The sequence below is a fragment of the Camarhynchus parvulus genome, chromosome 1A, assembly GCF_901933205.1.
Source record: "Camarhynchus parvulus chromosome 1A, STF_HiC, whole genome shotgun sequence".
NCBI classification, from domain to species: domain Eukaryota; kingdom Metazoa; phylum Chordata; class Aves; order Passeriformes; family Thraupidae; genus Camarhynchus; species Camarhynchus parvulus.
In genome coordinates this window covers 66,811,039-66,827,068 of record NC_044586.1, presented here as the reverse complement: position 1 = coordinate 66,827,068, position 16,030 = coordinate 66,811,039, and the positions used below count along the sequence as shown (strand labels likewise).

Below are 16,030 nucleotides of genomic sequence, written 5' to 3'. Positions count from 1 at the left end.
ATATAGATTTTCACATTGTAGATATTTAAAGGTTCACATGATGACTGCGGTGTGTAGCATTCTTATCAGAATTTTAGAGCTGTCGAGGGGAAAATTTAATTTTGAGGCACAATCTTTACTCTTGAGCCCACATCTTGGTTGCAATAGGATGCTCTATACTACATCTGTCTCCAGAAGAGGATATGCCAAAAGGACAAAAAATAGATTTGAATATATGCTGTAATATATACAATGAGCTGTAATATATGCAATATGCTGTAATATATACAATTCCACCCAGAGCAAAAAAAAAAAAAAAATTCAGCAAGACCCCTTATTCTGGATCACTTACAAACAAAATCGTCCCAATCTTTCCTTCTGAAAAGAGAAATTATTTTTATAAGGCTTTATCTTTAAAAGACTAAAGTATCTGGAAATTGAAGTTGAAGTGTTTTATGGCAGTCAGAAATAAAAATGTTTATTTTATTTGAAATTCTCTGGGACAAAAATAAACTCATTAATTTAATTCCAGTCTGTCTTTTTTTCTGGTCAGAATTTTTTGAAATGAAAAAAAATTGTCTTCTGACCCATACCCCCCTTATTTTCATGGCTGTGGCCAAGGTGCTGGGTCTGTAACAAATTACAGTGGCAGCAGCTGCACTAAAATACTGACAGAGTCCAATGCTCTTGCCTGTGGCAGGAGAGATCATCCATAAACTCCAGAAGTGCTTTCAATTTAGAGATAAAATGTTCTATATGCCCTCATTGAATCCCTAAAATAAACATGGTGTAGAAATAAAATTCTGAGCTATTTCAGTTTTTCTGTTTTCTATAAAATAAAATCACAGATAATGGATCAACGCTGGGCTATATTTTTTTTTAGGAGCAAAAAATAGCTTTTTTTTTTCTTAAATAAAGGCATACTGAAGTGGAATAAAAGACAATTGCAGCTTGATTGCAGAGCACACTTACACCCATTCTTAGGCAATAGAAATCCAATTGATTTGAAGAGACCCTTGAGCCAGCAGTAGTGTAACCTCAGCCAGACTTGAGCCCTCAGTGCACAGTGAAGGACCAATGAATTATAGCACAGGGGAAAAAAACCCTAAAGGCTTCGACAACTCTTTGGAAAATACCAATATCCATCATGAAAACACGAAAATTACAAAATGGGGTCTTGAAAGGTAAATAAATAGATTTCAGACTGATGTCAGACATGATGCATGGATGACTTGTAGGTTTTTCTCTGAGCTAAAAAAATATTTTCTGTGGCCACCTAATTAGTCAAAGCCTCTCCATAGTAAGATCTATCATTGTGTGAAGTCATCAAGTTAAGGAAACTTTCTCTTTTCTGGAGAGATCTAGTTGAAAACACCTAAATTTTCTAGGGAAAAAAAGAGAAAAAAAGAACACGTTTCTGTCTGGTTAAAAATTGAAAGAAATGAGGGAAAGGGCACAGTCAGCATTCCTCAGGCTGTGTCTGTCCCTCAATTGCAGGACCTCTTGAAGTTTCTTCTGCCATGGTCCAAAAAGAATTTCCATTAAGCATTCTCTCTCTTGGTTTAAGCCAAGTTCCACTTGTACCAAAAAATGAATTAGCCACAAAAATAAGCATTGCCAATCAGCAACACAGACTCTGAGCCATGCTGAAATCCAGTTTCTGTCCTGGAACTGCTCCAAACCAGGTTATTGCTCTTTGTAACCTCCAGCACTGCACAACAGTCATGTCTGGAGATGTTTCCTGTCCCACAGCACTCCCTGTGCCCCACACCTACCTCAGGGGCAATATAGTCAGGAGTCCCACAGAAAGTGCTTGTCTTTGCATCTCCAAACATGTTCTCCTTGCACATCCCAAAGTCAGCAATTTTGATATGCCCCTCATTGTCCAGGAGGACATTGTCCAGCTTCAAGTCTCTGTGGAGGAAGAGAAGAAAACAATTTCTTCAAACTGTGAAGCACACAAGTTATTTTAGCAGGTTACACTTATTACACTCGTTCTCTGCCTCTGTGTAGTGCCTACACAGGAAATACAGAGGGAGGCTGAGGGATAAATGAGGAACTGCTCTCTTGGACTTCAGCATCCCTCTTCTGCATTTCTCTTCTCCCAGCACTGATTTATCTGCTGGATAAGACACAGAATCATGGAATCACAGAGTGGTTTGACTTGAAAGGGACCTTAAAGATCCCCCAGTTCCAATCCCCTGCCATGAACAGGGACACCTCCCACTAGACCAGGTTGCTCCAAACCCCATCCAACCTGGCCTTGGACACTTCCAAGGATCACATCACCCAAGACATTTTCTAAAAGCTGTTTTCTTCAAGGATGCACAGTAGTGAAGCTAAGAAGGACTTTGTGCCAGCTGCTGCTTCTGCCCTAACACAGCCTGGAGAACGAGAGCAGGTAATTCTCACTCTCTCCTCCCCTGGGAATCTCAATATTCTCTCTGAAGCTGCTGCCAGATCTCCCTTGCAGCACAGACTCTACAAATGCCACAAGAGGTAAGGACCCACAAGCCCTACAGAGGGTCAGAATAACCCCAGAATAATCCCAGAATAATCTCAGAATAATCCCAGAATAATCTCAGAATAATCCCAGAGCCCCCAGCACTGCTGGGCTGCACCATCTGAACCCCAGGATTTACAAAGCCTTTCACACTCAGCTGCCAGGCTGCTGTCTGAGTTTTCAGGCTCTCAGCTACTCTGGGAAGCAAAGAGCCCAGAGAGAGGAAGAAAACAGAAATGGACAGAGAAGGAAATAAAAGCAAATGAGCTGATGAATCATGACCATTGGTGGAGAACAAAGAGGTCCTCAAGTGGGAACTAACTCTGAAAGGAGAGAAAAGCTTGTAAAGTAGAAAAGGCAGAAAGAAAGGAAGGCTGGCATGGTTTCTATGTTAATTTTCTTAAATCTTTCCTTAAGTTTTTGGTTTTATTTGAGATAATGACCCAGGTAAAATGTTTGGATCAGTGATGCTGCACTTCACTGGGGATGTGGGTAGAATTTAGGTCACCTGGTCTATGAGCACACACATTCCTGCACTGCCTGATTTGTGCTAGCAATCACTGCTTCTTCTCAGGGCTCCCAAAGCACCCAGACATTGCTTGTACCCACAGCTGAGGGTGTAATTGTTATTTTTCACACTAATTCATGGCCTACACATATTTTGGCCAAAAGGCCAAGTTGGATGGGGCCTGATCCTGTGGATGTCATCATCCCTGCCCATGGCAAGGGGCTGGTGATCCTTAGGGTTCCTTCCAACCCAAACCACTCTGTGAATCTGTGATTTTCCACATCTCAGGGAAGAGGCCCAACAACAAGGATACTGCAGGGACACCCTCCCTCTGACAACTGCTTTACAATGTGGAGTTTTTTTCAGAAATGTTCCTCAAAGAAGGTAATTTCTAGTGCTTGATGCTCCTGGGATAATGGCCTGCAATTGCAGGGAAGATAATTCTTCAGAATCCCTCTGTGCAAAGCTCCTTGTCCTGCTTGGGCCAGGTTCCCATCAGGGTGGGGGACACTGTAGTGTTTACACACTAAATTGTTGTCTGCTGCAAGAATATGGCCCCAGGCAAAATGGGAGTCATCAATCAAAGAGAAATACAGAGAAAACCGAGACACATTTGCCTTCCAAGTGGCAGACACTCATGTTGTCACAATTTCCAGCTGGAATGACTTATTTTAGTTACAACGTTGAGATCAATCTCGGGCTGCCAGCACTGCTTTTATTCATCTGGTAGATCGAAGCAAAACAAAAAAACCCATCACCTACAGTTCCCTTTCATTATTTTGATGAGTCTCAAACTCATTGGCTCCGGGGACTGGAGTTTCTGCCAAAAAACACCTCGGCTCATTCGTTAAAATTTAAGGCAATGTTTCCAAACGTGGGTGCATGAGACAGAACAGCTGGATTCATTATTCTTACGACATCACAAGAGATGTAGCTTCAAAAATTATTTCTATTCACTTTGCTAAGTGCTTAGTTTGCTCTGACAGAGATACTGATGACTCTGTGTTCTCAGCTGACCTTGCTGTCATTGTCTTCAGTGAAAAAGGGAAAAGAGAGTAGGACTGGTTAAACCTTTTCTCTCAATGCTTGATACCCAAAGCAATATCACCAACTCCTGGGAATGAGATATTTCTTCCTATCCACATGCTACCCAGTGCCCAGATGTCCCAATTTTCTCTCAATTCCCAAGGCTCCAGATTCTAAGCACCCCTCTCCTTTCAGGAGGAAATGGGTCCCAAACCCCAGCACAGCACTGGTGCAGTGATTCCAAGTAAAAATGTGAATTATAGATAAAATGTCAGCGTTAGGAGCTCTGCCATAAAGTCACCATGTCCTGCAGATATTTTTAATCAGATTTTCTGAGAAGACTGACTAAAAATAACAGACATGGCCAAGTGATTTGTGCACTTTAAAAAATCTTTCCCTTCACTCATAGAGAATAATAATTAAAGCCAGAAAAGTTGCTGAGGCCCCAGAGATCATCTTAGCTTAATGCCACTGATATTGATCTCATGTTTATGCAATCACCATCACTGGTCAATAAAGACTATAAATGGCTCCCACATGAGTACTAATAAGAATCAAAACTCGTGTTTTAAAGGGAGAATGGATTGTGAGCAAGTCATTCACTTTCAGCATTTGCTCTAATGTTCATGCTACATGACAAACACCGAAATAAACTCATTTTGGGCTCAGCAAACATCATTGCTGTAGGGAGCTTGCTCATTTATTTGTGACAAGTTATTTGTTTTCTGCTTTTAAAGAAGGCTGCAATGTAGTAATTGAATTTTGCCACGAAGTTGAGCTTAACCAGAGCTCCCCAGAAATTCAGTTCCTCCTTTTGGCCATGGGAAATCAGACTGTGGCCTAATTTCTAGAATTGGGCACTTCCCATACACATTTTAACACAGGCTTGATGAGCCTAAAAATGCTCTCTGCTCTCTGCTTACTACAAGAAGAACTTAACAGACAACTCAGATTCATGATGGTGAGATGAATCTCATCTCCCCACTGTGCACAAAATTAACCCAAAATTAAGATATATCACTGTCTTCCTGCTTTTGTTACTTGAGTTGAGTTTGTCACCACTGTCCCAAGGTAACCAGCACAGCAGATGTACCAAATTTCTTGTGTCTGACTTGACCTTGATTTACCTTTATGTGTTAAAAGCTTAAACCAGGTGCCTACACTGGGTGCTGTGTGAATGGCTCTGTGTAAATGTAAAATGTAAAAAATTAATCCAAGGGTTTGTTTTAATGTTAACCGAAATAGAACTGGGTTCTGAAAGAAGGATCAAAACTGCCTTTTCTACATTCTTTCTTCAAAATAAAACACCCAAACTATGTAAAAGGGAAATCTGCAGGGAGTTGCAATGCCAGTGAGTGCAGCCACGGAACAGCTTCTCTGCTGCCATTGGTGCTTGCAGGGAAAAGTAGAAAAGGTTTAGCATTTAGCATATTAATTACACTTAAAGAGTAAAATTACCTGTATATGATGCCCTTGGAGTGGAGGAACTGGAGCCCACAAATGATTTCAGCAGCATAAAACCTGAATGACAGAAGGCACAGGTCAGAACAGGAGCTTCCCAAGGGTTTTTTCAGACCCAAAAAGAGGGAAACCTTGTCCCCACAGCAGCCAAAATTTCTTTAGGTTCCAGAAGGTTTGGAGTGTCTGCAGAAGGCTTGGGGCGACTGTGTTTTAATGATGGATGATGTGAGATTCCCAAAAGCAGGGGGGAATCTGGGATGGGGAGCACAGACAGACTCCCTGCCCTCTTCCCTGCCCAGATTTATGACCTGCTTTTCAAAGAATCCTGGAATTCTGGAATTATTTAGGCTGGAAAACGCATCTAGCATCAAGTCCAGCCATTAACCCAGCACTGCCAAAACCACCACTAAAAACCATGTCCCCAAGTGCCACATCCACATTTCTTGAACACTTCCAGGGACAGTGATCCCACCACTTCCCTGGACAGCCTGTTCCAATGACTGAGCACACTTTCAGGGAAGAAATTTTTTTTCTGATTTTGAGAGCTTATCCATAATATGGGCTATCGAGCAGGCTGGTGGCCTTTCTCTGGAGCTTTTTTGAGCTTGAAGTCATTGTTCTCAGCACATTTTGACCCAAAGGTCAAAGAGGCAGCATCAGTGTGAAGAATGAAAATGCTGTCCCAGAAGGGAATGAAACCAGAGGATCATATCCCCCTCCAGTGTGGCACAGCTCTGCTTCCTCAGTCTTCAATGCATTGGCCCTTAATTCTGGACATTCAAATGCATTTGAAAAATATCATCAAACACTGATTGAAAAGATGGTGTGGGTTTTTTATTATTAAATTATTAAATAAACGTAATTCCTATAGTGGTTTCAATATTGACTTTCAAAATACCTTTTGCTTGCAGAAGGATCAAAAGCACCTTTCATTTATTCTAATTCTTCTATTTACATTAATCAAAGCTAAATACATATTTAATTCTCTGCTGGTATATTAATTTTTTGTTTAAATTTACCTTTTGTGCTTTTGATAGGTTTTCACCCCACCCCCTTGAACTTTAAGGGGGAAAAAAAGGAAAATCCCATTACTTCTAACAAACAACAGCTTCACCTCTGACCACTGGGCTGGGAACCTCAGCTTAAGCAGGTCCTGCAGCTTGGCTACAGAGTGTTGAAAAGAAGCAAGGTCACGTCTGAGTGAAGCCAACTGTGTGGATGAAGTCTAAAAGTCTTCTGTGGGAGGGAAAAGAGGATGGGAAGTGACTCACTCCAGTCCCTCACTGAGCTGTGAGGATGTCCTGTATGGTTTTGTTGAGTTTGGAGACAGCTGGGATAGAGAAGCTTCCAGCACAAGCATCATCCCCACTTTTCAGCTGGGCAAGGTGAAGAGAGGTAAAATAATCTGCCCAAGATTTCCTCTGCAGGGCAGTGGCAGAGCAGGGAATAAAATCAGGTCAGGCCCAAAGGCAATGGTAAATGTCTTACGTTGCTCTGGGAAGGTCGAACTTGTGGCAGCTCTGGATGTGGAACATGAGGTCTCCTCCATTGAGGTATTCCATCACAAAAAAGAGGTTTTCCTAGAGAAGGAGACAAGGTGAGAAGAAATAAGGGGTGGTGAGGGGTGAGGTAAAAGTTTAAATATTTTTTTAAAAAATCAAACCACACAGAAAGCACTCAAAAAGAGGAAGGAAAGTGTTACTGTGAGGGTTTTGGAAAGAAAGCAGCTTTTTTTTTAGATTCCTCATTTCTCCTCTTGGTTCCCTAAGCCCATATTCACACTCCCTGCTCTGATTTCTATAAACACCATTAGCAAACACTGCAAAGCTCCTTCATAACCAGCTGGGGCTGTGGATTTTTACCAGCAGAGCTCCAGGCTCACAGAAAGGGGTCAGTGACTTTACAGCACCTCTGCAGCAGAAGGACAGATGGACAAGCTTCTAGTGGAAAAGGCAAAAATCACTCCCAGCTCTCCTCTGGTCCCCATCCCAGTTCAGTACCCATCCAGTGGAGTGACTTCAAGCTGGTGTCACCTGCACAGCTTCTGTGCAGGCAGCTGGGGCTGACTCTTTCAAGTCATCAGAGACATCAACCAGACACAGCAATTTGTTTTAAGCACATGCTTGATTTTAACCCTGAAAACTGCTCTGTGTAACTTGCTGGTGGGGAAAGTAATGAATTATATTTCTAGGTACTCATTGAGCATGTTGAGTTCTTGTCCCCAGTTGCAAGAAACCATCAGTTTTTTGACCAGGGCATGAAAATCTCTTCTTCCTGGTACATAAAAATGATGGAATCTCTCTATATATAATGAGCAGAACTGATCACTGATGTTTCTTTTCCAATCCTTGATACAGAATCATGGAATCACTGCATGGTTTGGGTTGGAAGGGACCTTAAAGACCCCTGAAGTTCCAGCCACCTGCCATGGGCAGGGACACCTCCCACCAGACCAGGTTGCTCATGTACATGACACTGATCCTCTCACAGCTTCAAGAGCCAAAACTCACCACCAGAACCCTGCAGAAGCTGGCATGGATTGATCCCTTCCACTCTGAACTGTCTCTACAAAGCAGAAAGGACACCTTTTTCTGGACGAAAAGGATCTGCACACTTAGCTATGGTCCCAGTTTAAACTTCTGTTGTGGGAATCTCACCTTTTGTGCATAAGTGCAGGAATAAAAAAAATGGATGTGGTATTTTTTCCCCCTCAAAAGCCTCTCTCTGTTCTGTACACACCTGAAGTCAGTAATCTCTAGACTATGCTATAAAGTTTATGAATATCTTCCTTGTGTTGCCTATTGCCCATTACATTTTTTTCTGGGGGGGATATAGAGTTATTTTCACTTATATTTTTAACAGTGGAAGGTTTTTATCCAGAAGATCTAATGTAAGTATCTCTGGCAGCAAGCCAAGAGCTGGCTATGTTAAAAAACCACAAAAATGCTTGTTCCTTTCAAACAACAGCTGTCTGCTCTAATTTGTGCAATTTCTTCAGCCAGATCCTCTTAATTACAGCACTCTTATTTAAATGGACTCACTGGAAACCCCACCTGTCATCCAACAAGCTCAAAGCCAGATCTGGCCTCCTGGGGAAAGAATACAAATTCCATCACTAAACCAAATGGTTGCAGGTTTTCAGTGTTTCTTGCACCTGCAGGGGGCTGTGCACATAAATGAGTTTCAGCAAGCAAAAAGGCCAGAGGAAGGTGGGAAATTTAGTGAAGAAATGTATAAATCTTAGAAGGAATGTGAGCTCAGGAGCCCATTCAGGAAAATACTTGAACAGATGCTCTTTGGGAAGGTACACAGGAAGGTGATGGGGTTTAGCCAACAACACACCAGCAACCACATGTGTCCTGCTGGGATTGAAGAAATCTCATGGGTCATGAAATGGGCCAGACTCAGCTTTAGTGGGCTGGGAAGGAGAAAACCCCTCAGTTCCCCTGTGAAGTCCACTGATTTTGGCTACACCTCATCACACATCTCTAATTGTAACCTGAAATCCGTGTTTATCCAGTAGAATGAGCAGTCATGCTCTGCTTGTTCATGGACTAGAGCGACCATCTGCTGTACCTGTTTAACTGAACCCAGGGACTCTGACTTGAAACTGGGGACTCTGGCAGTGTCCTTGAGGGAAGAAAAGGTGGAGCAACCCCTCAGGTTAATTTACATCCACATATACAAATCCTGTTGCTCCTTAAGCTATGGAGCTGGAGAATACAAACTTTACTCAGGAATGTTTAGTACTGAAATTTATGATATATCAGGTGTTATAGAGTGGTACATAAATCCTATTGAAAACAGACAGGATCACTCTGACTTTCCTGCTCGTGGAAGGGGTTTGGAAGTTCCCCTTGCTTCTTAAGAAGTGCAGATTCCTGGAATAGCTTGTGGAGGAGAACTGGTTGAGATCAGCCCTACGTCATTATGAGTGGTGAGGTGCAACCAAGAAAGGCCAAGTGCAACAACTTACTGGAGTCAGCTTCCTAGGTCTGAGATCTGCAGAGCCACAGAACACATTAAATATGGGAAGTGGCAAAACCCATTCTTGAAACCACTGAAAATTCAAGAGAGAACTGGAGGTCAAAGGGTCGGTGTGGCGCGGGGGACATTCTTGCGCACAAGCTCCAGCTTCACTTCCCCTTGTCCTGGCTGATGGCTCCTGCCTGCTGCTGGGCGGCTCTGGAGCCTGTCAGCACTTGGAGCAGGCAAGGGGGTTTTATCTGGTTGAGAATGTCCCTGCTCACTGCAGGGCAGCTGGATTAGATGACCTTTAAAGGTCCTTTCTAACCCAAAACACCTCCTGATTCTCAAGGTTCTGCCATGCCCTCATCCCCTGCAGCAGTCCTGTGTCACACACATATTTTATGAAAAATCCTTTTGCTGAGATCCTTTCTCCTGAGAAGCTGAGAGGCCTCAGAAATGAAATGTAAACAATGGTTATCTGCTGCTGTGGAATGCAACAGGTGCATCTGTGATTGGTGTCATGTGGTTGTTTTTAATTAATGACCAATCACAGTCCGGCTGTCTCAGACTCTCTGGTCAGTCACAAGATTTTATTATCATTCCATTCCATTCCTTTCCTTTCTAGCTTTCTGATGAAATCCTTTCTTCTGTTCTTCTAGTATAGTTTTAATATATCCTTTTCTTTTAACATTAATATATATAATAAAATAATAAATCAGCCTTCTGAAACATGGAATCAAGATTCTTGTCTCTTCCCATGTTGGAGTTGCCTGCAAATTCAATAGTCCTGGCTGTGGATGTTGAGCAAACAAGTGGGAATGTTGTTGCTCAGTGATGAGACCCTCACAGCTCTGCAGAAGGCTTGGAAAGAGTGTCCTGTCCCTCTGTCCTGCAGGCAGGTGACAGACAACTTGCTGACCACCTGCGGGACATCCCTGAGTAGCAAATGCTCAAGCCTAACTTTTGGTCATGGTTCTGGACTCACACAACAGAAAAAGTTTGCTCTCATTGCAGACCTCATGACCATTTTTAGTGACCACAGAGCTCAAGGAGGATTGTAAAGGCCCTTCCTGCACTCAGGGATGGACACTGCACCAGGGTAGTTATAAAATCAGAGAAATTCTGAGCTGGAAGGGACCAACAAGAATCATCAAAGTCCAAATCCTGACCCTACACAGGACACCCCTGAGAATCACACCATGTGCCTGGGAGCATTGTCCAAACACTTCCTGATGTATTTAATACCAGTTGTCTTAAGAACATCTGTAGGGGGATAGAATATAAGAAAATAAAGAATGTGTAGAAAGTAATCTTACCCCTAAGGAGTTGCATCTGGGTCAATTATCAAAGATTAGGAACAGGCCTGGCTTTAACAGGCCACAGCTGTACCCAGTGAGAAGAAGAGTGATATAAAAGAGTGGGGTGGGTGGGTGAGAAGGGACCTGAAGTCAGTTGGCTGCTTTGTGAAAGAGAAAGAGTCAGTGCTCTGAGGAGCTGCCCACGAGAAACACCGAGAAGGTGTGGAGCTTTTGTGATAGGAGACAACAGTATGGAACCCCTGCAATAAGGTGACAACAAATATCCCTGTGTCAGTGTTCCAGATTGCAATGCAAGATGTATTCTATTACCATCTGCATGGCAGATTATCTTTTGTCCAGTGGGCAGTTTGCCTTATCTCTCTTTGAGTGCTCACAATCACTCCTCCCTTGGGAGGGGACATCTGCTGATAACAGCTATTGAATGGCCCTGCATGACTGATAAGAACTACAGCATCTCATTGGGAGATATGACCCCAGAGGGAGGAGCCAAGCATTGCTACCTGGATATAATCTGGAGATTCTGGAACACCAGCACGGCTTCTCCACTGGGTTTCCCAGAGGAACAGCAGCTGCCTCTTCCACTGGATCTTCAGAGGAAGAATACACCCTTCTACAGGATCCCTGCTCCAGCAGAACCACCCCTGACACTGCAGGAGGGCTGCAGCCACAATTCCAATGGGACTGCTACCAACACCCTGACCCACAGGGTGTCAGGCTGTGTTCTGACTCTGTCAGTGTTGTTCTAGTTTACTGCATTGTTTATTTTATCCTTTTATTTTTCCTTCCCTATTAAAGAACTGTTATTTCCTGATCCCATATTGTTGCCTGAGAGCCCTTAATTTAAAATTTATAACAATTAGGAGGGGTGGGGAGGGTTTACATTCTCCATTTCAGGGGAGGTTCCTGCCTTCCTTAGCAGACTCCTGTCTTTCCACACCAAGACAATCAGCCATTCCCTACTTCTAGACCATCTCCCAGGGACTTTCTCCACTGCAGCACTGGGAACAGGGCAAACCCTGCTGTGGGAGGGTGAAGTGCTGCTCCTGGTGTAGAGCCCTACAACATGAGGCTGTACAACTCACAGACACGGCAGCAGTGTCCTGCACAGCATAACACAGCTCCTGCTCACAAAATAACACTGCTCCCCAGCCCAGCCAGTCCTGCCAGGAGCTGAAAGCCTGGATTACTGCAGGAACTCACCTTCCTGCCCTTTCAATCCCTCAGTGCCTGTGCTGAGCTCCTCCCCACAGAGCCACCTTCTCCCTCTGCCTCTCCAGGATGCGGCAGGGATGGGGTTAAACCAACCTGCTCCTGCTCTGCTGCACTGCTGGGAGAATGAATAGGCACTATCAGAGCTGCTTTCAACTTTATAAACAATGAGTATAAAGCAAGCAGCATTTAAATTGATCTTTTGAAGGTACATCCTTTAACAGGCTCTTAAAATCCTTTAACCAGCTGGAAGCCCTCCAGAGCACTTTTCTGCAGAGATTTTCAGATTTTTGTTTTCTTTGCATTTTGAAAGCGCTTGCATACATATAAATACACAATTTAACACCATTTACTGAGGAGCAAAAATTCTTCTTCCCAGGGATTCCAGGAAGATGAATTTCAGAATAATTAATGCTACAGGACAGTGTGGCTTTACCTGTGTTTAGATCAGTTACCCTAACAAATATCTCCACGTGGAGAAGGCTCCAGATCAAGTGACCTAATCCTGCTGCATTCCCACTGAACTAGGCTGTCCCTGGCCAAGAGAAAGGCTGGACATGATGCAATTCCTGCAGCTGGCTCTGCTCTCACCTTTCCATGCAGCTCAGCACAGTCTGGGTGCTGTTCCACACCTTGGATCTGTTTTATTTCATGGGATACCTGGCAGCCAAAAGCCTCTCAAGCCCTTTCCACCACATCACTGAGTGCTGTAATCCCATCAGAGCATCCCATCCAGTGGGAAAGAGGGCAGTGCAGTCCTCTCTGTGTCCATTGTCATGAGGAACAGTTAACACAGGGTTACTCCTTCACCTGCACTGCAATTTGCACCAGAGCAATCCAAGATTTAATTCTGTTCTCTGGTTTAAATACTTTCCCTCTCTCATGTAATATCAGCCTATCTTCTGGAGATGGCAGCATTTCTTACAGCTGCCCAGTAATCCAGCCCAGCCTTTTCTCTCAGTGTTTATTCCTTGTTCTAATCCTTGCACTCTCAGCACTCCTGGCTGCGTATTGAGCTGCTCATTTGGGACGCTCAGCATGGTGTGCCCATCTGCTTGGTGCAAAGCACAGGAATATATTTATACATATAAATAAAACACATTTGCAGAGAGGAAGGTGCAGACTTGGTTTCCATTTGAGCTCTGAGATCCCAAGACCTTTACTCACTCTCAGAGCAGACAGAGCCCATCACTCAGTGATAAACTGAGGCACTATCAGCCCAGGTCTTGCAAGAGGAAGTGGTTTTCCCTATCAGCATCCAGCAGAATCTTGGAGAGAGACTGATTTTCTCAAGGCTAGAGAAAGATTTGTGGATTTAAAAAAATTAAAAAAAACACCAGACCAAAAACGAAATAAAAAGTAGCCAAATCCCTGAAAAGTAAATATTTTAGCAGTTGAAAAAGAGAAAAAAATATTAAATGCTTTTATTTTAGGAAATAATTTTTTTCATGGTGAAGTGCAGCTAGACTGCAGATTCTTAGAAATCTCATGCAAAGCTGAATGCATTTTGGGCTGATTTTCCTCAGGCTGGACAATGGGGAGGCAATGACAGTATGTGTATTGAATATGGCAATCATGCAATCATCTTTTACTTAAAAAACCCCACTGGTGAGCTGTCCTCCTCTCTTCCTGGCCAATGCCTTCCCCCAGTTCACACCACATGTGCTGACATCACCTAGAAATGTCCTTACAAAAACTTCACATATTTGATGTTATAATTACAGCTGCTCACACCTCCTCTGGCACAACCCTGTAGAAATCCCAAAGCTCTGCTGAGATGTTGCTATTTCTGCTAAACCACGTTGAAATTTTGGCCAGGATCCAACAAGACCATGCCAGTTTTCCTGCCTGTTGGTTGCAAGAGGCAAAATCCTCAAAGCTTTCCTAAAATTTCTCATCAGCTGCTTCAAATTTGGCCTTGAATCAGATTTTTTTTCCAAGCTCAAAGTACTCAGAATACTATAAGGATGGACAGATGTTTCCAAGAAAAAGTAGGAAGATGGAGCTGGGGCTCTTCAGGAGGTCCCTGGGACCACCAGGCAGAGGAGCTGAACATCCAAAGGGTGTGAAATGCCCATGTGCCAACCCCATGCCCTGATTCAGGGCAAAGAAATCAGCCCTGCCCCTCAAGAGCCAGTCGGAGAGAGAAGAAAACTGAAATCATGCTTGGAAACAAACACAATTTCAGGAATTGAAGTAACCTCTGAGGAGATATTTTAATGGGAAATCTGAAAATACTCATGGAAAACAAAGAATTTTCAAATTAGGACCACACTCCTGTTTTACAATTCTTTTCTCCTTCCTGCCAGAGTAAGAGATTTTTCAGTCAGTATTAAGCACACAAGGGCAACAGAGGATGTGAAAAAGGCTCACCACCAGAAAAAAAAAACCATATAATACAACAGTAAAGCAGAAAATAAACATTTCTGTAACATTTTATTTTAAATTGCAGTAACAATTACTTCTCTTTTGGGTTGAGATAATCTTCTCTGTTGCTATTTTGTGCTGCAAGTCAAAATGCCTCAAGATTTAATTTGCATTTAGGTAAAGGGTGTTAATAAAACTTGGTCAATGAAGTAAAGAAACAGAAATAAAAGTGGCTTTCAAAAAGGGGAAGCCTATTTTTATGGCAGAAGATCAGTGAAATGCAAAAAGGAATAAAACATAAGCTCTGGGATGCTAGAAAGTCTTTTGGCATTACTGATTTTGGGATTTCACAGAATTATAAACATATTTTTCCTCCTCTTTAACATAACAGCATCCCTTTAAATCTAATACAGCAGAATAGCTCTTTGAGCTTATTGTTAAAATTCAGAGTATGTAATTATGACAGCTGAATATCTGGATACAAAGATGACTGCAGTAAAATAAAACAGAAAAATTCAAAAAGAGATTGGACAAAAAAGAACCCCAAACACTGTGGGCTTGCATTTATTCTCACGCAATAAAACAAGAAAAGTATTCTGAGTTTTGAAAGCATTGATCATTCAGACTCCAAAAAACCTGTCTGAAGAGCCATCCAGATTTATATAATTAAGCAGTCACTCATTACCTGGGTGGAGGCAAGGAAGAAACTCATCCCAGAGCTCAGAGAGCTGCCAACAGATTAAAGGACTTTTTTTCCCCCTCTGGAAACATGTGGACTATTGAGTCCTTGCTTTGGAGTAGGAATATTCCTGTTTTTTCTGTCCTTTGCAGAGACACTCAGCACCTGGAGCAGCTCAGGTGAGCCAAAGCATGAGGGGTTCAGAAAGGCATTGGCACCTATGTTTCTGTTTGAAACTACTTATCTATCCAGTGAAACTTCAAGAAACAAAAAAATGTCATATTTTCAATATTAAAATCCATAGAGGGACTCTACACAGCAGTGCTGTGGCTTCTGCCCATGGCAGAGGGGTTGGAAATAGGTGATTTTTAAGGTCCCTTCCAACCCAAACCATTCCATGATCCTAAAATGATTGCCATAAAAGACATTCTGACAACCACAGTGCTTTGAGCCCTGGAGGACCATCCAAGGTTGTCACAGCTCCCAGCTCTGGGTGACTTTCCTGCCCTGAGTGATCACTGCTGGCTTGCAAAGGTCAGGGGAGAAAAACCAGGGGAGAAAATCAACCAGAGCCCAGAGCAGCTTTGGCCTGGGCAGCGCCATCCCAGCTCCTGTCTGTGGGAGATCACACAGATTTAAAGAGGCAGGGATGGCTTGGGATGAGATGGATGGGGATCCTTTCTCCATGACAGAAGGGCAATTCTGTGCTGCTGCCTTGAAGTGTAGGAAAAAAATCATCTGGCTTTTCTAGCCTGGCACCCATGAATTTTTCAGACATTCATTGCTTTTCCATCCTTCAATTTTTCCCCTTTAAACAGTCAGTAAATCCCACCTGGATCCTGACACGACTCCATTTGGCCTCTCCTCTTTTTGCTGTGGTCTCATGAGGGAAGGGGACACTTGCATGGCTGCATTGCCTGAACCCAGGGCTGCATACTGTCCCTGCTGTACCATCCTGACCCCGACCTCCTGTCGCAGACATCTTTTATGAAAAATCCTTTCCTTAGGAT

General features: G+C 43.0%; 1 protein-coding gene across 2 annotated transcripts in view; it reads right to left on the bottom strand.

The window, feature by feature from the left end:
* Positions 1-16,030, bottom strand: part of PRKCQ (protein kinase C theta) — a 56,795-nt gene that overhangs the window by 4,284 nt on the left and 36,481 nt on the right. For both annotated transcript variants that reach the window (XM_030960717.1, XM_030960719.1), the window contains 3 exons: positions 6,966-7,057; positions 5,475-5,537; positions 1,755-1,893 (listed from right to left, as the gene is read on the bottom strand). In XM_030960717.1, the coding sequence (XP_030816577.1) occupies positions 1,755-1,893; positions 5,475-5,537; positions 6,966-7,057 (294 nt within the window). The remainder of the gene's footprint in view (positions 1-1,754; positions 1,894-5,474; positions 5,538-6,965; positions 7,058-16,030) is intronic.